The sequence below is a fragment of the Manacus vitellinus genome, unplaced genomic scaffold (assembly GCF_001715985.3).
Source record: "Manacus vitellinus isolate BGI_N305 unplaced genomic scaffold, ASM171598v3 scaffold_7_pilon, whole genome shotgun sequence".
Taxonomy (NCBI): Eukaryota; Metazoa; Chordata; class Aves; order Passeriformes; family Pipridae; genus Manacus; species Manacus vitellinus.
This window is the reverse complement of record NW_021940813.1, coordinates 23,149,848-23,171,993: the sequence shown is the minus strand read 5'-3', so window position 1 is coordinate 23,171,993 and position 22,146 is coordinate 23,149,848. Positions and strand designations below refer to the sequence as shown.

Sequence of the window (22,146 nt, the reverse complement as noted above, 5' to 3'; positions counted from 1 at the left end):
ATAAAATACAAATCAAATCACATCTACTAGCAATATTTATGAAACACCCTACATCACTTAAAAGTTCATTCATATTCAGAGAGTCTGGTTTGGGATTCAGGTTTGTTGAACTCTAGTCCTGAGTATAAGTCAGAACTGGGCTCCATCTGCTGACACTGCCTTTTCTCTTGACTATCTCCTGGCAATCGTTCAGGTCACCATAATTTCTTCATCTCCAGGATGCCCTTATTTTAAGTCAGCACACTTCCACTGAGATGAGGGCATCAGAGAAGACAGAAAAAGAAACAGATCGTTCCATGTCTGTGCAATGCTTCAATGCATGGTTCAGTTCTCTTGGCTGTGGAGGAGCATTCAAGCAGCAAAGCTGATGGCCCTGAAGAGAAATTGGTCCCTTGCAAAGGTTATTCCCGTGGTCATTCCGTTCACCATATGGACATGGGCATGACTAGCACTTGTAGGAAAAGAAGCTTTTTTTCCTTCTCCCTCCAGTATAATGCATCACTGACAGAAAATGGGGTTTGGATCCCTTATTGAAGAAAGATAGTCATTAGGAAGTCTTTTATGAAATTTCTTTTTGAGTAAATGACAAGTGAAAGGTGAACAACCTTTCTTCTACAACTCCCTCCATGCACTCAGCTCCATTTTTTTTTATCCAGGTCTTTTTTTCTCTCTCTAGTCTAAATTTACTTACTCTTCTCATTCATTTCATTCTCATTAAAATCAGGCATATTTTGAAAGTTAACCCTTTTCTTCTTGAGTCAATATATGCTGATCACTCAAAAGAGCTAAGCAGTATACAAGGACCTTTCTTGTGCTTGTTTTTATTAGAAAATGTTTAATCTGAACATACCAGGTAAGAGGAATTTTATGCCATTAGCATTATTAGAAACCTCTTGATGAAATTTCACATTCTCCCACAGAAACACTGGCTCAATCTAAACAAAGACATGTTTTTGTGGCTCCATGAAGGATTTATATTTGGAAGAGGGGAGAGTAAATTTTCACTTTTATCCAGGATTCTGAAAATAGCCTGAATCAAAGCATGGCTTCTAATGGTTTCTAGTTGCAGTTTCTCATCCTTCTGACATCCTTTTACATCACCACTCTCATTTTACATCAATTTGTATCTTTGAATATGGTTTCACACATGTACTAGTAACATCTTGCAATGGAGTTGCATGACTATCCAGGATTATGCTGAGTGCTTTGAAATCTTCTTTGAAGACTCGCATCCTATTTTTGTTGGTTTTCAACTCCCGCTTCTCATTAGTGCAAACACTTCACAATTTTAATTTATTTTGATCCACTTTACATCCAGACATTAGGTGAAGTGTTTCAAGCTCTTTTGTTTTTAAAAAGGACAGTGAGGGCTGTACAAAAAGCTCCAACTTATCTGTGTCTGTGGCACTTTAGGAGAAGATCCAGATGGATCTACCACATGGGTTTCGCATGCAGCAGGAATTGCTTTCGTTCCATGAAAGGTTCCTCTGTTGCACTCTGGGTTCAATTCCTGCTGATGACAAGAAGAAATCTTAAATTTTTAGCATGGGAACACATACTTTTTCTCACTAATTTAGGTCCATCTGGGGAAGCTCCACACACTACTCCAGGAGCTCGTTCATCTTTGGGTGAAGCAGAATTACAAATCCTCAACTCTTCAAAATGACACTGTTTCAGTAGGGAATTTTTGTGTGATTTTTCCATACAGTCAAGATTTGTGTGTGTGTGTGTAAAGACAGTAGAATATTTATGATGCTGCTTTTTTGATGTAAATTACCTGTTGGGGACATCCTAAAGCTATTTATAATCTGTCTGCCCACAGCAGTTCCAGTGTGTGAGCTCCCTTCTTTACCTTCTCACATGTGGGTGAAAAATCAAGGTATCTTTTGAACTCCACAGAATTTTACTGCCAAATGGCAACATAAGGAGATACTATAGAAGCATTTAGTGATGGTACAATGGGCACTTTATCCTCAAGCAAGAAATCTATTACAACTTAATGTGATATCCTTAACTGGGTAACAGACACGCAAAGGCAGGTGTGTGGCAAAAGAACTGGGCTTCCTCCACAGTGCAGCTAACTCCTCAATATAATGCTTGGATCCCAGGGATCCAGAAGTCTTTCCCAAAATGCAAGACAATAAAACTATTCTTTTCAAAGGGAGTAAGAAGTAAAAAGCAAAGTCAGTTATGGAAGGACCTCTTCCAGTTTCTCCTTCTACTCCACCTCCCAGGCGCTCAGTGCTAACTGCATCGTGATGCCTCAGATTGCACAGAAAACAGACGCTGTGGTCCTGCATCCCCACCTCAACTCTTCTATGATCTGCAAAGGTCCTTAATGAACAGGGAGCTGTGATGTCTTGTAGGCTGTGGCATGAGGTCTGATGCTTTTGGTCGATGCCATTTAGTCTGAGAGTTCACCTATAGATGATGGTGGCATGTTCTGCCCAGGGGTTTGCTCATTGTCTTGCTTGCCACAGAGGGAGTGCCATTGCCCAGATAAGAAATTTGGTTTTGCTGGTGCCTAAAGCCATTTCCAGCCATCATTTTACCTCTATTGAAAGGAAATCTGATTCACCTGAAACCAAAACAGGCACAGAGGGGATGAGACGACAGTTCAGAGCCTCCTGTCCTTAAAACTTTCAGTTTATTTCCTGGCATCAGGCTGTGAATCCTAGTTCACACAACTAAGCAGCATGTTCCAGATCTTAATGTGCTGAGCATATTTGGCATATGCCCAGCCTGTAGTGCATTCAGGTCAAGGATCATGGAATCAGCTCCCTTACTCTCACAGGGACTTTCTGGTTAAGTATACTGCCTTCCAAAATCATTTAATTTTTTAAATATTCTGATGTAATCTCACATCCTTTTACTCCCCCCATTCATAGAACAGAAGAAAAAATAGGAATACCACCTTTGGAGCACTTTCAAAAGAAAAATAATAGGAAATTAATGTGGAATGAGCATGTGAAACTTGCCCCTAAAATCTGAGATACTTTGACAGTGTGGGACAACTCATAGGACATGTCCAGTTGATTTTAACTTGAGGTCAAAGAAGTATTTTATGTGGAAAAGATGGTTCTTCAGAAGTCAAGAACCATGCACCCCACTGTATCCCTGGCTGGAGGACTCATGCAAGGAAGGAAGGACATGCTTGGGAATCCCTCCTCTTCTCCATAATGCAATAACAAATCATGGAATCATTTAGGTTGGGAAAAACCTAAGATCATTGAGTCCAACTGTTAACCCAGCACTGTGAGGTCCACCACTAAACCATGTCCCCAAGTGCCACATCCACATGTTTTTCGAACACTTCCAGGAATGGTGATTCTACTACTTTCCTGGACAGCCTGTTCCAATGCCTAACCACTCTTACAGTGCAGAAATTTTTCCCAATATCCAGTCTAAACTTCCCCTGGTACAACTTGGGGCCATTTCATCTCATATGTCACTTGCTATCTGGGAGAAGAGACTGACCCCCACCTTGATACACCTCCTTTCAGTTAGCTGTAGAGTTGTAACATCTCCACCTGAGCCTCCTTTTCTCCAGGTTAAACAATCTCAGCTCACTCAGCCACTCCTCATAAGACTTTTGCTCCAGACCCTTCAACAACTTCATTGCCCCCCTTCTTCATTTCTGAAGTTGTGATGCCTATATACTCTTCTCAGGACATTTTACTTTCATTCTACCATTGGTGCCTACAAATATAATTAGTTGCAGGAACCTAAAGGAACTTTGCTCAGTTAAACCTTCTTCCACTACATCTATGCGGCTTGGCTACATACTGTGCATTGGTTTGCTCTGAAAGGCAAATGCTGCCTTGGTTTTTGGTTTGGGATTAAGTAAGGAAGAAAAACCAATGGACACTCATCAGAATTTGGAATGACTGATTTAAGTTCTGTTAACTGACAAATCATATGAAGTTCAACAAGGGAAAGTCCTGGATTCTGCACCTGGGATGGGGCTATCCCAGATGTACATACAGGCTGGGGAATGAGATGCTGGAAAGCAGTGCCAGAGAAAGGGACCTGGGGGGTCGATGGCAAGCTGAATATGAGTCAGCAGTGCCCTGGTAGCCAGGAGTGCCAACCGTGTCCTGGGGGGCATCAGGCAAAGCATCCCCAGCTGTTCAAAGGAGGGGATTGTCCTGCTCTGCTTTGCGCTGGTGCAGCCTCACCTTGAATATTGTGGCAGTTTCGGTCATTGCGATAAAAGAAAGATATTAAGCTATTAGGGATTGTCCAAAGGAGGGCAACAAAGATGGTGAAAGACCTTGAGGGGAAGCCGTATGAGGAGCAGCTGAGGTCATTTGGTCTGTTCAGCCTGGAGAAGAGGAGACTGAGGGGAGACCTCATTGCAGTTACAACTTTCTTGTGAGAGGAAGAGAGGGGCAGGCCCTGATCTCTTCTCTGTGGTGACCAGTGACAGGACCTGAAGGAACAGTCTGAAGTTGTGTCAGGGGAGGTTTAGGTTGGATAGTAGAATAAGGTTTTTCACCCAGAGGGTGGTTGGGCACTGGAACAGGCTTCCCAGGGAAGTGGTCACAGCATGAAGCCTGCCAGAATTCAAGAAGCATTTGGATGATACTCTCAGGTACATGGTGTGACTCTTGGGGATGATCCTATGCAGGGCTGAGTGTTGAACTCAATGATCCTTGTGAACCCCCTCCAACTCACATATTCTTGGTTCTGTGTGATTCTGTGACTTTTTGATTTTTGGTCTTTAATGAATACCTTCTAGTAGTATTTTTAGTCACTTATCTCAAAATTTGTTAAATTTGTGCGTATTTCTGATTAGTGTCTAAAACCCAATGGAAACTAATCCTACAGTTTAGGTTTGCATCTGGAAACCTCTGCACCTAGATTACTCTAAAATCAAAATGGGACATGATGAGAGCACAGGCATTTCCTATAACATTGTTTTAATATTTCCTGCATTATTTTTCTATCATGTTTTTCATGTTCCCTAACTGATCTTTCACTAGGATAGCTGAGATCAGATGGAATAAACCCATAAATTCTGAAGAAAATGAAACTGTTGCTTTATGCAACTCACTGCTTAAATCTGCCTTAAACGCTACCGTGCCAGAAGAATGGAAGGTGGAAAATACGACTAGTAAAAGTACTTCTGAGCTCACTGAAATCAGTGCTTGGTGTCTGTGCCAAACAACTTACTGGAAAATATAATAAAGAATAGAATTGGTAAACTGAATGATATGTTGGAGAAGAATCAGCATTGCATACCAAGAAGGATGTAATGTTTTACAAAACCATTTGAAGTTCAAGGAGTGATATTTACTTAGATAAGGATGGTTCCAATAACATTATATACCTGGATTTTAAAAAACTTTTGAGCTGGTCTTTCACCATATGCTCTCAAAATGTGATCATATGGGATAAACAGAAATGGATAAAAAGATCATCTAAAAGAAAGCTCGTCATTAGATTACACAATATAATGCAGTTTCCAGAACCCACAAAAATCTCTGCTGTTCAACATCTTCAGAAATTTTATGGAGAAGTTTAATGCCATGAGGTCAATTGGCAAACAATACAAAATTCATCTGAAGAGACAAATCTTAAACTGGTTATTGAGAATATCACAAGACATTTAGAAAAAAAAAGAAATATTTTTATCTTCGATTAGTAAGTTGAATTGACTTGCTGAGAGGTCACACCAGTGACAAAAGCATACACAGGTTGTGCATCTAGGGAAAAGGTGGAAGCACATAGGGAAGGAAAAGTGGGACAAGCTGTTTTGGTAGCAAGAAGCTGTTTGATTCACTCGGCTGTATTGCTTGATAGCACTTTTAATGTGTCAGGATAATAAATGACAAGTGAAATTTAATATACAGACACATAAAGTGATGCACCCATGAAAGACAACCCTTACCTTCTGTATTCACCGGTAAAACAGCAACTCCACTCAGGAAAGAGGTCTCAGACCTCTTGTTCATGACTTTTTGAAAAGAATAAGTCAGGAAGTGAAAAGGAACCCACGCAATGTTTGGAAATAGTAAGAAAAAAACAGAAGTAAGAAAGAAGCAGGGCAGTGCTGCTGTAAAACCACATCTTGAATGTTGCATGTAGTTGTGTCCACTTTGCCTGAAAAGAGGTATAAATAGAAAAGATACAGAGCAGGATGAAAATAAAGATCGGGAATGGTTTCTGTTTGAGGGGCCCATGCTGAAATCCCAGAGCAAACTATGGATTTAGTGCCGCAATGCCACTCCACACTTCTTCATGTTGTCATTGGGCTGGTTCAGCACAGCAACCTGGTAGAAAACACACACCCACCAAAAAAAGGGAAGAGTTTCCTGCTAGGTGACTGAGCTGAAACAGTGTAGCCACATCTCTGGATGTGGGCGGGGGGACACACGATGTATGGAGGAAAGTGGCAGCCAGTCCTAGGAAATCTATGTCTGCATCTGTAGCTTCACAAGCCATTTTGGCCAGCTTTGCTGCTGAAATTAGGCCCATGCTCCTTTGCCTGCAGCTACTTGCTGTCACCCCTGAAAGCCTCTTCCTTTTGGTGTCTGTGCAGCTGTGCAGCAACTTGGGAGGGGGGAACTGATCTGAAATAACATCAGTAATTTTTGTTGGGTTACTCTGATCGGGTTTGCCACATTCTAGCACAAGAAGAGGATGTAGCCAAAGGACAGGAAAAAGCAATGGGGACTGGTGGGACTGCTTCTTTGAGCAGTGCCAGCTCAGAAAGGTTGGGGAACAAATAATAGAACAAAGCTCCATAGTTCAGGAAAAAGGGTGGTTCTGAAATCATATGAGAGAGGTCTATAAAATGGTATGGTGAAAACAAATAGGGCATGATCATTCACTGTTTGCTAGATGATGAAAATTCAAGTACCCTGTAAAATTATTAAGCACTGGACTTAAAACTGGTGAAAAAAAGTTCCTGTCTAGTCTTTGTGCACATTTGGAACCTTCCTGACACTCCTGAAAACCAGGAGTACCAACAGATCAAAAAAGCTATTTGACAAAATCAGAGACAAGAGATACATTTGTGGCTATTAGTGTTGCAGTGAACACAGTTTTTACATGAGAGCACTTCCTCTGTACTTTTCGAGATGAAAACAGAAAGAAACCATGGTGGTTTACATGCTCTTACACCTCTTACCTATATGTCTACTACTGGCCATTGTCAAGACAGAACATGGTTGCTTTGAAAGAGTAGGCTGGCTCTTATGTTTTCATGTATATTACTTCAACTACATGCGATATAAATACATTGTTTACATGTATTATATTTGTAGTAACTTATTGTGGATACACAAAGTCGGTATTAGGTTTAGCTAAAATAAAATTAAACTAGTCAAGTTCTTCTTTTCAAACAGCTTATACCACTGAAGTTTTCTTGAAGAATACATAGATTTGGTGTTACTTGAGTCATCTGTCACACTGACCCTTCCGCAGGGCAGTACAGATAAAAGGGGTGATTTTAAAACGATGGCAGTTAGGCAACCTAAGTGCAGCTCTGAGCTCTGCCTTTACAGCTCTGAGGTACCGCTAGCAGGGTTTCCCACATTGGACATGTGTAAGTATGGATGGACGAGGGACAGTAAAGGATGGCTTGCAATATATTGGTATAAACCACATTCATCTCTTTCCTGAGAAGGCTATCCTAAAATACTGAAATAAACTGAAAATGTATTCCTGAAGAAAACCTGCTTTGGTGTGTGTGGGGAAAAGCCAAGTTTCTAATTTACAGCAAGACTGGGTTGGGTTTAGTGCCAGCTTCTCCCTTCCTAGTGATAAGCCCCGGAGCTATTAAAGAGATGTGCCTGGAAGTGAAGGCGCAGCCTCCCCGCCCGCTGCCCGGGTCCTGCCGGCTGCCCATCTGCCCGACTCCCCGTGACTGCCGTTTCCCGGGGCAGGTACGTCGGGGCCGGGCCGGGCGGCCGTCCTCCGCGAGGTGTGTCCGTGTGGCGGGCGGCTCGGCGTGCCTTTGGACGAGCGAAATTGGGCAGAGGCGCGGCGGCGAGCGGCTCCGCGGCTCCCCGCTGGGCTCACCGCCGCCGCGCTCGGGCTCCCCCGCCGGCAGTAGCGGCGGCAGAAGCCGCGCTCGGGACGAGGGGGGCCGGCCCTTGACTGCCGCGTAGGCCGCCGCGGACAAGCCTGCCCGCGCCCGCGGTTTACCACAGCGGGGACACCTGCGCTCCCCAGCTCGCTGCATGGCCCGCGCATCCGCCGCTCCCACCGCGCCCGGCCGGCCCGGCCCGGCCGCCAGCCGCCGCGCCCGCGCAATCATGCCGCGCATCCCCGCGGGCACCCTCGGGGCCGCGCCTGCTGCTCGTACCTGCAAGCTGGCGGATCTCCTCGGCAGAGTGAGTACCGCGGGGGGGCCACGATTCACCCCCCCGCGCGCAACAGCCGCCGAGCATCCCCCGCCGCATTGTGTGTGTGTGCGGAGCGGCGGGATGTGTGCAGCGGGGGCAGGGGTGCGGTGCGGGGGGATGCGCAGATTCGCGGCTGGCGGTAGGGACCGGGGGGGCGGGGGGCGGCGGGCGGGTCGGGTGCAAGGCGGAGAATGCGGGTGAGGGGCGTAACCGAGGCCGCGGCGACCAGCGGGGGAAGCGCCAGGCAGGGAGGGGGCTCGGTGGCCGCGGAAGGAGGGTCGGTGCCCCTCCGGCTGGGGCGGTTTGAGTGTGCGGGGTGGAGATCCGGCGTGGTTCGGGGCGGCCAGGCGGGCTCAGAATGTTCACCGTTGTCCTTCCCTCCTGCTCCCTCCTCCTCGTCCTCCTCCTGCGCCTTCCCCGCGCCGCCGGCGCTCGGCTGCCCAGCCGTGCTGTCTGGCGCGCCCGGCGGAGGCTGCGCAGTTCCTGCGGCAGAGGCAGCGGCGAGCCTACCAGATCTTCGAGGAGACCAAGCAAGGGCACCTGGAGAGGGAGTGCGTGGAGGAGCACTGCAGCAAGGAGGAGGCCCGGGAGGTGTTTGAGAACGACCCGGAGACGGTAAGCGCGCAGAGCCGCCGCGGAGATTTTGGTGGGTTGTCCGGCTCTGCGCTCCCGCCCACTCTCTATCCGTCCGCGGCTGGGTGCCAGCTGCCGGCACAGCTGGGTAAGCCGTGGGGAGGAGGACTCAGGACCATTAGGTGAACGGAAAGCAATTAGGAAGACACAGTAGTACTCAACCTGCACAAGGGCAGTCAGGGCTGTCCAGTTAGGAGTGCCTTGGTGAGTGTGGTCTGGGTGAGCGGCCTGGCCTGGCACCTGTTTACCATGGTATAAATCCATGAAGCAAGACCAGAGCGACACAGTGATACAGCTGCTCTGTCTGGACAGGTTACAATCACTCCTCTTTACTTCAACTTCCCATCTCAACTGTATTTAAAATCCCCTTAATGATGTGGCATATGTCACAACAGGAGTTCCTCAGAAGAAGTATGTCTAACCACTTGTAAATCTGTTGGGGCCATATTCAGCTTGGTCGATATCTTGGAATCAGGAGGTTCAGGACCTGTCACTACAACAACAGGAGAGCACGTGTATGGGAATGTGGTATTGCTGCACTAACAGGTGTGGATTCACACGGTTACAGAATGCACACTGCACACAGAGCTGTCTTTTCCAGTCTTATCAAGGCTGACTTTCACTCCAGTCTTCTCACTTTGAGCAGCATGTGGATGCTTTACTAAGCTTGGCTTATTCTTCCAGTCACTTTGCACCCCCTCTCAACACTGTTTTGGATAGGATCTTCTCATTGCGAAGATTATCTGGAATTGATTTAGCAGTGAGAAGTGGATTTTCTTGGTGTTCAGTCTAAAGCTTGATACGGCACAGCATGTTCCTGTTAAATGGTATGATGCTCTAGGGAGAAGATAGGACAGAGAGAGAGAGAGAGAGAGAGAGAGAGAGAGAGCAAGAGCACGTGTGTGTGTGTGTCTGTGTGTCTGTGTGTCTGTGTGTCTGTGTGTCTGTGTGTCTGTGTGTCTGTGTGTGTGTACACAGACGCACAAACAACAGGCAAGGGAAGGTCTCAGCTGAGGACATGTTTTATGCTTCAGTCAGACAAGTCTTGACATGTGTGCTTCATTAACAGTCCCAGCACTGGATATACAGTGCAGTAGCTTGTTGTCACAAGGCAGTAGTAAGTACAGCAAAAACATTATGATGGATTTTTGACAATCTTTATTTTAGAGATTAGTGTGGAGCACTTGCCCAGGCAGTGTTTAATGTTACACCTCTTATGTGTATGTGTAGTCACATCTGCATACAGCAACGTTTGCTTTGTTCTGCAAAAAGTGAGCTACAGTGGATAACTGTAATGTGGTGAGCATGGCTGGTACAACTGTTTGCATATTCATGTTGAGTAATACAACTTTAAGGTCAGTATAAATATTCACCACATAGCAGTGAATGCAGGGAAAACTATAAGTGTGATTTTGTAGCATTCTGGAACAAAGGTGATGTAAGGTCACTGGTTTTACTAACTGGCTTCTGACCAAGAAAGGAGCTGAAGGCGATGCCTCGATAGATCAGTTTAGAGAGTGGTATACTGTGTAAATATGTTTTTAACAATATTTGGTAATTATTTTGTAAATTGAAAAAATTATACAGTTCTCCTGCTATAATGACAATAGTGAAATCATTTTGGTTTAAAACATTTTCATGTATAATGTAAATTCTTTAAGATACAGTCATACCCCTTAAATGTGTTTTGTAAGACAATGCCAACTTTCTGTCATTGCAAAGGATTTTGATTTTTTTGGTGCATTTCCTTTGTTACTGCTGCTTGGTTTCACTCAGTTCTTAAAACCACTGAAGAAAGGCTAGATGGACTTCTAGTGTCTGTGCCCCCTTGCTTATTTGACATGTCCTTCTAGACTAGGACTCTTATGTCTTCAGTGACATAAGATCCTGCCTTTTCTGAGACACAGACCTCCCAAGAGCTGTGAAGTTGCTTGTTACATGCAGTATGTCCTACTCCTTGCCATAACTTTGCTTCAGTTTGATTGAGAAGCAAGTGTGCCACCACGTATCAGCAGGATTTATGGCCTTTCCTATCCATTTTGCAATCAGTGTGTGACATGAAGGGAGCAGCTGCTGTTCAGTAGCAGTTTTCTAATGCAGGGTGGCAGAGGTCATGTATGTGGGCTGTTACAGCTCTGCATGGGAAACCGTCTGTGCTTTGTAAGGCACAGGTGACTGCTCCTCCAGCAGTCTCTGTAGATTGGATGGACAGAGTATTAATACACAGTGGAAGTTTTTCTTAAACAATAGGGAGTTATTGTGCTGTCATTTCACTGATGTTGTGTTGTACGTCCAGTCCTGGTGACTGATAGAAGAAGGAAGCTGAGACAGACTTGACTCAGGAAAGACAAAAATTGCTGCAAACAACACCAGGCATTTTGAAGAATCACAGTAACTGCAATCGTGGTTCAGCATATTGTCAGGCTGCAACCAATCCATGCTGGTAAAATGAGATTTTATTGACCAGGGAACTGTACAGATTGCTGTTGACAGAAGATGATTCTCTGTAGTTAGGAAGGCTGAAATTTTTGTGTCTGCCTGCTGAACCTGGTCATAGGGATTAACTGCCTAGGTTGTAGCAGAAAGAAACAGCAACAGCCCTTTTTACCCTGTGCTAAGCGCTGTGGCTTAGCCTCATAGCAGGCAAGCCATGGGGAACACATCAGTGCATTGCTCATCTATTCTGTTGCATCTCCCAGGTTTTATGCTTTAAAACACCAGACGAGCATCAGTGTAGGCATTTGCCTGTGTGCTGTCCCATGGGAGAAACGATCTTGCAGCCTTGACAACTGAAAGTTACTTTGAGGTTAGTTAATAGCTTCTCTGTTCAACCTCAAGAAATGCTTGTGATGTGAGACCAAAAGTGTTGTCCCTCTTCCCTTTTCCTCTCCATTAGATGCTAATGAAATGTGTGAGTCTTCCTTGTAAACCTTACCATTCTGAACTATCCTGTGGTTGTGTGAAGAGAATTTCAAGGCCTAACTTCAAGACCTATGACTTAAAGATATGATAGAAAATTTCATTAACTGATTCAATCAAACAGCCCCAGAAGTTGAGGTAAGATGAAACAAGGCCGTAGCATAGCTTGCATGATGCTTCCCAGGTAAAACTATGTCTTGATACAGTCAATTATAATATCTAGCCAAGAATAACATTATACAGAAAGATACCTATTTCCTGGACAGACCACTAAATAGAAATGAAATGTCGCATATCTATATCAGAGCACCCTTTTTCTATGCCTTCCATTGTTTCAGTGATCAGTTTTCCAAAGCAACACCTGCAGGCCTAGTCAGCAGAAGATGCACATTCACTGAAACCTAAATGTGGGTGTTGCCACATGTGGAGTTACTTACATCAGCTGCTAAGAATAGTGTATTAGGCGGGTCTAAATAGCCATTCATTTGCAGGCCAGTGCAGCTTTTGTCTTTTATGTTACGGAAAATATAAATATCAGCTCGCTCAGACTGGAGGAAGGAAGATCAATTGAAATATTTTTAGATTGTTTTTTTTTTTTTTGAGAGGCAGAACAAAACTCAGTCTGTGCCATTTGTATGACTATACATGGTAAAAACAAGTATGCGCCTGGGTTAATGAGTCTTGCAGCCTACTTTTTTCATGAAGGTGATTGCAACATTCTTAAGTATTACTGGAGAATTCTGGGATGGTTCCTGTTTTATAATTTCATTTATGCTAGAGGTGCCCAACAGAAAAATTAATATAGTGAGAAAAAAAGAAGGATGAAAAACATGTTCATGGGAGGTATGAGGACTGTTTCTAAACATGATCTATTAAAAAGATAGGCTAGGTGTGATAGATGGGACGAAGTTGCAAAATATCTTGGATACAGAGATAAGAATGTTATCTTACTTGGCGTGTTGATGAGGCCTTATAAAAAGCAGTACTGCAGAAATATTTGACCTTGGTATGCAGTCAAGGTATTACAGCTTGTTAAGTGACTGATAAACTACTCTGGAATTTGGTTGACCTATTCTAAAAATCTGGTCATCCAAGCACGTAAAACAAAGGGCAGAAGGGAGTGTGTCTTCTGGTAGTCTTGGAAACATTGGATTTCACTAAAGAAAAAATACAGCAAAAAAGTGTCCTTGTGGAAGGAGTTTCTCTGTTTTGAAAGGCTCAGCACAGGGAAGGTGTTTGAATGCAGGCTCTTATCATTTGGTACCATAGTTTATCCATACAGCATCTGTCCCTGCACATCTTGCTAGCTGTTGTTACTGCCAAAGAATTACTGGTCTTCCTGCAGCTCACCATAGAAATTGCCATTTAAAGGTGTGAGTCACACCGGAAACGCTGATGTAGGTCAGCCTGGCCACCTGTGTTTACTGTTTATGGATTTGGTCCTCAGTAGATTATTGGGAAAGCCAGCTGGTTTTCATGTGTGTGCAGAACGGACATCTGATTCATAGGCAGGCACTTGAAATATTCTCCTGTTTTTTGAGGGACTTGCATCCAAAATGCTATTAAAACCTACAGCTTGTCAGATACACAAAACACTGGCAAAGAATCACAGGGTAACTTGGGACTGAAGAGGTATCTAGTCCACTGTCCCTCTCACAGCAAGTGCAGCAGTGACACCAGATCAGGCTTTTGGGGGCTTTTTGCAATCCTGTCTTGAAAATTACTGATCCTAACAAAACATCCAACAATGTCAGCATTCTTTCTGCTAGGGTGGATTTTATTGAGAAGCTGAAATGCAGATGAAGCAATGTATAGGATGTGATAATGTTCAGTTTGGTTGGCTTTCACGATATTACTAGCCCACTTGGTTTTATTTCTTTATGTATTCCATGGCATGACATGGTCATGATAACACAGATGAGCTGCATGCATGGACTAAGGTCATCCAAACTTTACTCTGATCTTTTCAGAAGGGTGCCTGTCAGGCAATATTTAGGTATTATTTCTAAGAATAGCAAGGTAGATACACATTTGTAAATACTAATCAGAAAAGTATGAAGGCATGTAGGGGGAGGAGAGGAGAGGAGTTATTGGGAGAGTAAAGCAGTGTAATATTTCTTTGAGTAATTTAGTGCATGTTGTGTAGTCTAGACATGAAAGATACTGATATAATTTTTAGATACAGATGTCATCATCCCTGTATAGAATATTCCTTTCTAGATCCAGGCAAAAATCTGGGTTTATTTGCTGTGACTGTTCTTCTCAATATACTGATTTGTTTTGGCATTGTGGCAGAACATGGAGAATGGAATAGATTTATAGCTGGTATAAATTTCTTTATCTCTTCTTATTGGTGCAGAGAGAGGGAAAGAGTTACTGGAAAACTCTGTGCTGGTGTTTTAATCTGCTTGGACTCAGTACATGGGAGAATGGATTACCAGGCACAGTGGTACCCACCTAGTAGATTTTGAGAAAAAAAATATGGGGAGATTTAGACTTCTATCCAGGAATGGCTTAAAGGAGAGAAGAAGGAAGTAGAAAAATTTGAGTGCCAGGTATATGCCACAGTGACATTCCAACTCTGCTGGGATGAGATCTGGGTGTCCCACCAGGTGTTCTCCCATCCCTTTCTTCCTTCTCCTTGTAGTTTCTTATAAAGGACAGGGGAGCTTTGTACCAAAATCCAGTGAGTCTAACTGATCAGGAAGGCAAAAAGATTGGGACTGTGGACCAGGATGCATCTATCTACTCTGTGGAACAGACACAGCATTTGTTTGTGGTGGTGCTGTGCAGTAGCAGGACAATGACAAAAATACTCCTGCCTGTCTTAAAAAGCAGGTTATACATTTATTGGCTAAATGCTGCTTTATCAAAAGTTACTGAGAAGGGTGAGCAAAGTTTGCTGTTGGTGGAAGCAGACACAGCTCCATCAGCTCTGCTGGACTTCTGCTTACCTGATCTTTATCTATTGCCACTCATGTCAGTGTAGCCCAGAAACTCAGAATAGACATGGAAATAGTGACACGCTACATCGCAAAAGTACTACATGCTAAACCTTCTGTGGAGGAGTAGAGAAGGAACAAGAGAGAACAAAGGTGTTACACTGAAGGGCTATTTTGAGACAGGATGGAAAAAGAATGCCACTAAAGATGGCATATTGAAGCAGGGGGATTATACAGGTTTGGGTCAAGAAGGATAATAAAGGAAAAAGCAGATAAAGTTAGGGTAAGTCAGTTTTTTTAGAGGGATACAATAGGTTTTAATAAATATGTGAGAGGGGAAAAAGCCAATTAAAAATGAAGAAAACAGTTTTGTGGCCATGAGCTCTCATTTTCTTTTTAAATGAAAAAAAAAAAAGGAACAGCCAACTGGGAATTAATACAGTTTGTTAGTGCAGCTGCATAAGAATCAAGTGAGAGAAACATTGAATCTGTATAAACGGGCAGTTGTGGTTCATGTGTGCTCCAAACTCTGATTGAGCTTAATAAATTACAAGCAGTCACTTCCCATTAAGTATGAAGAACAAGGATGGAACCACCATCACAGGAACTGATAAGGAACATAGCAGCAAGGTTTACTTCTCCCCTCACATTACCTTTCAGGATTTGGTCTCACACTGGGAAGCTCAGCTGATCTAGCAGAGGTAAGCAAATATCTATCCTCTTCACCCTTCTTGCACAGCAATTTGGGAAACTGCATGGACCAATTTAAGTAACTGACTAAAGAAAAGTAGTCTGCAGAGAAAAATTATCATTTTGCAGCTGGATCAGTTCCTCAGTCCAGTTCACCATGCAGCTTCATCTGACAGAGTGGAAAGGACAGCCTGAGGTTAGGATGGGAAGGCCAGGTGCCAGCTGAGAAGCAGAAACTGTTGTCACAGCTCAGGCTGCCAAACAAAAGAATGAACAACCAAGGCTTGGAGAATCTGGATGAAGTTTTTCAGCAGGTCTCCCTTCTGTACCTCTGCTTTCATCACAGTTTTGTTTCACTTGGTGTTCTGTAAGCTCTCCACACATGCACATCTGTGGGGAAATTTCCTAATTGATGGTTTTAGATTTTATCCCTGTTCCTCTGAGCATCAGCAGTGGGACCCAGAGAAAGAGCAAAGACGGAAAATAAAGAGGATACCCAGGGAGAGGAGCAACTGTTGTTGTCTTCACTCTGCACATCTGCCAGGACAGAAGGGTGAATGAAGAGGTAAAAAGAGAATGGGTCATGCTTGCTCTTTACCGAATCACATGCATCTGGAGAGCTACCATATTTGGCTGATTCCTTGAACAGGGAGTCCTAGTTCAATTCCAGAAAATATTTAGGACAAGAACAGAAAAGCAACGATTACTTACTTATTAATGAACAGGGAAGTATGAGATCAGATTGTGTCACAGGGGCCTGGTGTCATCTCAGATGTCACTTCCCTATTCCTTGCTTGCCTGTCCCTTCTGAGGCCAAATCCAGCAATGCCTAAGGTGGCTGAATGCCATTAGTATGAGTTGCAACCTCTGCAGATAAGCAAAATCCTAAGAAACAAATCATTAGATTACAAGAAGGGGAAAAACTTCAGTGGATAAAATGTCACAGAACCTATAAGAGAGATCATAGATATTTAAATCGTATTTGATGGGATATAAGACCTATTCTGTTTTAAATACAGCTGAAATAGTTGCAGAGTGATGACATAGTGATGATGTTGAAGGGAGACAGCCTTTTACTTACGCTAGGTGTTTTGTCAGATACTGGTTTCCTCAATTAGACTGAAGTTTCTGAGCAAGTGTTAGTTTAACTGCATGTACTACACATACACTAATAGTGTAACTATTGCAAGAAGTAAGGATTCAAACAAGCAACATTGAGTGAAGATCTATCATCAAATTGAGATCTTTTGAAATTGCACATTATTACAGCTGGAGGGAAAGTAGCCTTTCAGTCCTAAAGCAATAGAGGAAACCTCAAGGTGTTCGTGATTGTATTGCAGTCAGAATAATTTAAAAACGTATGCAACCAACTTGTTAGAATCACTCTACAAATGATTTTTGTTGGAGTACTTGGCAGCAGTTGTATCCATTTCACACCATTACTGTCTAATCAAACTCTACCTCGGGCCATCTATAGAAATTATCTCTCGGTGCCCCCTGCATCTTCACAAAATCTAATGTATCTGTGACATACAGTAATTTTTTTTTCTTCTTTTCTTTCCTTTCATTACTTTTTACCCCCCTCCCCCATAACTGTGCATTTTAGTCATCAGTGAGTTTTTCCTTATTGCAGAGGAACACCTTTTGCTGAAGTGGCACCTCAGGAAGCTACTGGGAGATGGTCTTGCTTCTCAGAAAAGGGCAAGGGAAGCTGTGACAGTAGATGGACTTTATTTCCAAACTTGAGGATTCTGCAGAGATACCTAGTCTCTATGGAAGGAGTGATGCTAGAGAGTGTGGTCTTGAAAGCGTCTTGTTTGAGAAGTTCAACAACTTGGTGGAAGGGGCAGCACAGTCTTTGTGCACCAGAATAGCTGGACAGTGTGAAGTGGCTACTTGGCAAATGGACACAAAATCTAAAATCTACCCGAAGCAGCTGTAACTTGGGTGGTAGGAGATGAGACTTGGAGGCTGCTTTTGGATTGTAACGTGACCTGCTTGCTACTCTAAAGCCTCACATGGCAAATTGTGGAGGGAAGTTCTGTTTGCTCTTTGCATGGAGAATACAGATTGCCCCAAAGCAAAATAGGAAGCAAACTAACCTGGCTGAGTGATGGGTTCCTCGTGAGAAGGAAAGCTTGTGCAAGCAATGTGGCATTCATTTGATCATAACTTCTTTAACTATAGATTCTACATATTTAATATTCTGAATTGCGGAACTGCTTCATTCCATTATATGGGAGGAAGGGCCCAATCACGCAGCATGAGATTTGCTATGTATCAGAAGTCTAGGGCTGAGTTTTAAAAAATGGAGAGAGCTCTCAAGCATTAATGAGATTTGCATTCTCAGGTTGTAACAGTTGAAAAACTGCCAAACATTAAGGTACAGCTTGTTGTGATTGGTAGCAGTCATTTCTTTGCAAAGAATATCTTTCTAAACAGGCCCACAGTGTGGAAACATGAAATACATTTATAAATGAGGTCTGGCCATGCCCAAGACAAACATTCAGTCATGAAGGAAAGAGGAAAAGGGAGAGTCATTATATGGAAATGAGAAAAGGGCATAAAGTGGGAGTTGTTGCTACTCTCTAAGATGTAACTAGGTAACTAAAAAAGTAGTTTTTAGAAATCACTGTTGCTAACACAAGTCAGTGTGATGCTCCAGTGTTAGTGGTGCTGCAGTCACTGGATCACAGAATGTTTGAGGTTGACAGGCACCTCTGGAGGCCTTCTGGTCCACCCCACTTACCCAAGCAAGACCACCAAGAGCCAGATGCCCAGGAACATGAGCAGTCCTCCTGTAAACTGCATCTTCTGCCTGCTGCCTCCAGAGCTCAAACATGATTTGGGTTAGATTCTCTGCTGATCAGTCTTACCTGACCTAGTACTCGAGCAAAACAAACAGAAGCAGTAGGCAGGCCCTTTTGTCTGAGGTCTCCAGAGTTGCCAATTACTTTAAAGCAACAGTGAGAACATTTTCCTGGTGTTGACAGGGTCATTGTTATGTTTTCAGAAGGGCTATTTTTATACAGTGACTCATGTTAACGCTTGTTCTGATTTGGTGTTTTTCCATCTTCTCTAAAAATGCAGCAGGGCTAATGCAAACCCTGTATAATTTCACTCGCTCCTGGATTTTACCACCAAGGGAGAGTTTGGCCATAGAGTTGAAAATAGATGGTGACCCCAGTCGCAATGTTGGTTTCCTCTGGCAGGAAAGCTGACATAGGTAATTCTGCCCCTTCAGCTCCACAGCTGTGCTATGAATTCTTTCCTTCATGTTGCTGTTCTCCTCAGTTGTTTCAAGGCAGGGTGTTGTGGGGATGGCCCAAGAGAAACTGTTCTTAACATTTGAAAGGAAAAAAAAAACACAAATAAAAAAATTAAAAACCTGAAGTTTTTGGGGGTTGTTTGCTTGGGTTAGGGTTTTTTTGAGGAGACTTTTAAAATTATGCTCTCTTTCCATTTTAGATATCCAGGCTAAGTGTTGTAGTGGCTGTTGTATCAGGGTAGTAGTAAGCTCTGGCTGTAGGTGGGAGAGGAACATCTTAGCCCCTTGAAAAATGCTTGGTGTCACTCTACCTTGAAATAAAAGCATGCATTCTTAGGTCTTACAATATTGCCATGGAAGCTAATAATTGTGTTTAATGCATCGTAAGACTTGCTCCTGCATGTGTTCGTATGAAAGGGGTGGAGACTGTAGAGCTTAAATCTTTACTGTTATAACTGTCTCCTGCACAGCAAGGGAAAGGTCTCTTGAGCTGAGTTGAAGTAAGCAAGCCAGGACCTGCCTGGAGAGACTGGCCTCATGCTGTGCTTTCCACCTCACCAAAAGGGTGGAGACTTGCAGATGTTAGGCACTTCAGTCTCCCCTATTTCTCCCTCTTTACCTGAGATCTCTGCTGAGCTGCACTTTGGATGGCACATGACGTGGAACTCATGGTTGGGTGACAGCTCTGGTGTGTAGCTCATACTACATTTGAGCTGTACTTACAGCAGATAAAAGATGTAGTTTACAAAAGGACTGTTCGTGTTCCTGGGACACCACAGGCTGTTGGTGTCCTACTGCCAGGCCCTTGACTATTGTAGCTTCTGGCATCCCAGCCCTGCTGGTTGATACATGGGAACCAGTCAGGCAGAAGGTATGTTGGGTCAGAAGGAAGAGGGGTGCAGATACATTAAGTTTTTTTGGTAGGAGTGTTCCCAGAGGTTGGAGTTGTTGAAACTACATTTGTGACTGTTGGTCTCTCGTGGAGGTTGGTGCTTCTGCAAGGTATTGTCTTCCTCTTGCCTGCAGTGGGACATTGCTACTGGACAGATGGGTTAAAGAGCTTGGTGAGGTCAGTGTCTGTACAGCAGCCTATCCACAGGATGTTTATGTCCAACATGTATTTGTTTATAGCTTTTTATTTTAAAAGTCCATTTCTGCTGCTTTTATTTTCAGCTATAATTAGGAAAGCAAATCCAAAGGGGAAGGGCTGACAACATTTAAACATTGACTTTTTATACCAGAGTCCAAGCTGAAAATTTAACACATAATTCTGTCATGATTTTTACCACCCCAGCAGTAACAGTTAAATAACTTCTTGTGTTTTGATCATATGAATTGTGTGTGCTTTCTGGATGGTGATATATTTGGTAAGCCTGAAATTGAAGATGGATAGCTGATAAATCAGCAGAATAGTAATAGAGAATCTTTGCCAACTCTTTCTTAGCAAGCCTCAAGCATTTCTCTTGGCATTTTTGTTGGATCATGAAAATACAATTGAACACTTCTGGTGGGGAGAAGATAAGTCTCATGCTTTTAACATGGACTTGACCCTGTGTAGGATCTTTATCTTCCCTGACATCTGGGAGTCATTAAAGTTTAGTACAGCACAAAAGACTGAAAAGGCATTGTGGAGTTAGGCACAGCTTGAATTTTTACCTAAGAAAACTTCTCCTTGATATTTTTTGAAAAGGGACTGTTACTTTCAGTTTAAGCAAGTTCCTTTTCTCAAGGTGTGAGGTCATTTGTCCTTCATTCTTGATTAATCTTTTGGCTGAATGGAAATATGTTGTCATTGTATTTCCAAAAGCCTGTTGTAAGAAAAATTGATTATGGAGAAATATGAAAAGTTAATCATATAAGAATGAGTAATGTTAGAACCTGTCATCACATTGCTTTATTTTAGAATGGTAGTATCAGCAGGTCCTGTAAACCTGGTGAAGTGCTACTGATCAGCAAGTGCTTTTGTATAAGTAAATGCAGAAGATGGGGAAAGAAGGGTTAAATTTCTATTAATAGCCCCCTGTTTAAATCACTTACCTTGGTTATGTACCTTGTGAAGTGAAGCTTGTCATGGTACCGTGTCTTGGAGTTTCACTAGTCTGCTGTTCAACTGGCATTGAATCAATATACAGTCAGTTTGCATTTAGAGGGTTATTTGTACAAAAGTAAACTCTATACCACTTTTCTAGCACTCAACTCATTCATCAGAGGTCAAGGAGAAAATGAAGTTTCATGCCTTTGCCACCACTGACTTGGAGCAATTAGGCTGATGGCCATGAATATGAAAGCTCCTATTTATTGTTCTGAGTGCCCAAACAGTTGTTCTTGCCAGAGTCTGGATTATCCTGTTGGTGGTTAAACACATCTGCACATTCTTGTGAAGTATGTTGGAAAAGGAGAACCAATGAAAGAAATGTTTTGAATATTTTATTACATGCCACTAGCTTTTTCTCCTCAAGTGCTGGCTAAAGTTCAGCTTGTGGTTAATAGTACAATTGGACACTCACCTGAATACTTAGACTGCTGGATTTATTTTTATTTTGACTGCACTTTTTTGATTTGTCCTTTCCAAAACTAAACCTTAAAACAAACAAAAAAAATAGGGAACAGGGACTGTAGTGAGTTCTGAGCTCAACACTATGTTAACCCAAAGAGACAGTTCAAAGCTCAACCCCAAAAGATGCCAAGCCTATTATGCTCATGTCAGAATTGAAAATGAACATAAGTATAAGCTGCTACTCTACTTCTTTGTTGGTGCTCTGATAATTTAGGCTGAATTTCATGGTGCATTTCAGTTACTGGGGCATATTTGCCAGAAGCAATTGATTTTTCTGGTAAATGACAGCAATGCAATTGATTGCATTGGACAGTCCAGATCAAACTGAATCATGGCATGAGCCTGTCTCTGTTGTTTATACATGCCTGTAAGAGTGCACGAGCCTATCCAAACATCTGTAATTAGAGAAGATAAAATAGTTTCTTACCTTGCACATTGTATAGACCAATTTAATTTTGTAGAATGCAGGGTATTTACTGTCCCAATCTCACCGAAGATAGTGTTATATGAAAATTGCTCATGGTGTATGAAAGAGAATTATGTTGTTCAAATGCTTTCACAATTAGCTGAGAAGTGGTCTATTTTAACCAAAAAAATTAAGCACCAGTACAATCCATAAGTTTTTTCCTTATTGCATGCCCCAGTCACAATTTTAGCAGTGCTTGAACTGATGACTTATATTATTGCATGCCCCAGTCACAATTTTAACAGTGCTTGAACTGATGACTTATACATTATGAAAACCACTATAAAGGTGGAAAGAAATGCTTTTTCCTAGCCATG

General features: G+C 42.8%; 1 protein-coding gene across 1 annotated transcript in view; it reads left to right on the top strand.

Moving 5' to 3' along the window:
- The first annotated feature begins 8,264 nt into the window (after positions 1-8,264).
- GAS6 (growth arrest specific 6) overlaps positions 8,265-22,146 on the top strand; it is a 42,699-nt gene continuing 28,817 nt past the window's right edge. The window contains exons 1-2 of the mRNA XM_029964769.1: positions 8,265-8,342; positions 8,712-8,969. Coding sequence (XP_029820629.1) covers positions 8,265-8,342; positions 8,712-8,969 — 336 coding nt within the window. The remainder of the gene's footprint in view (positions 8,343-8,711; positions 8,970-22,146) is intronic.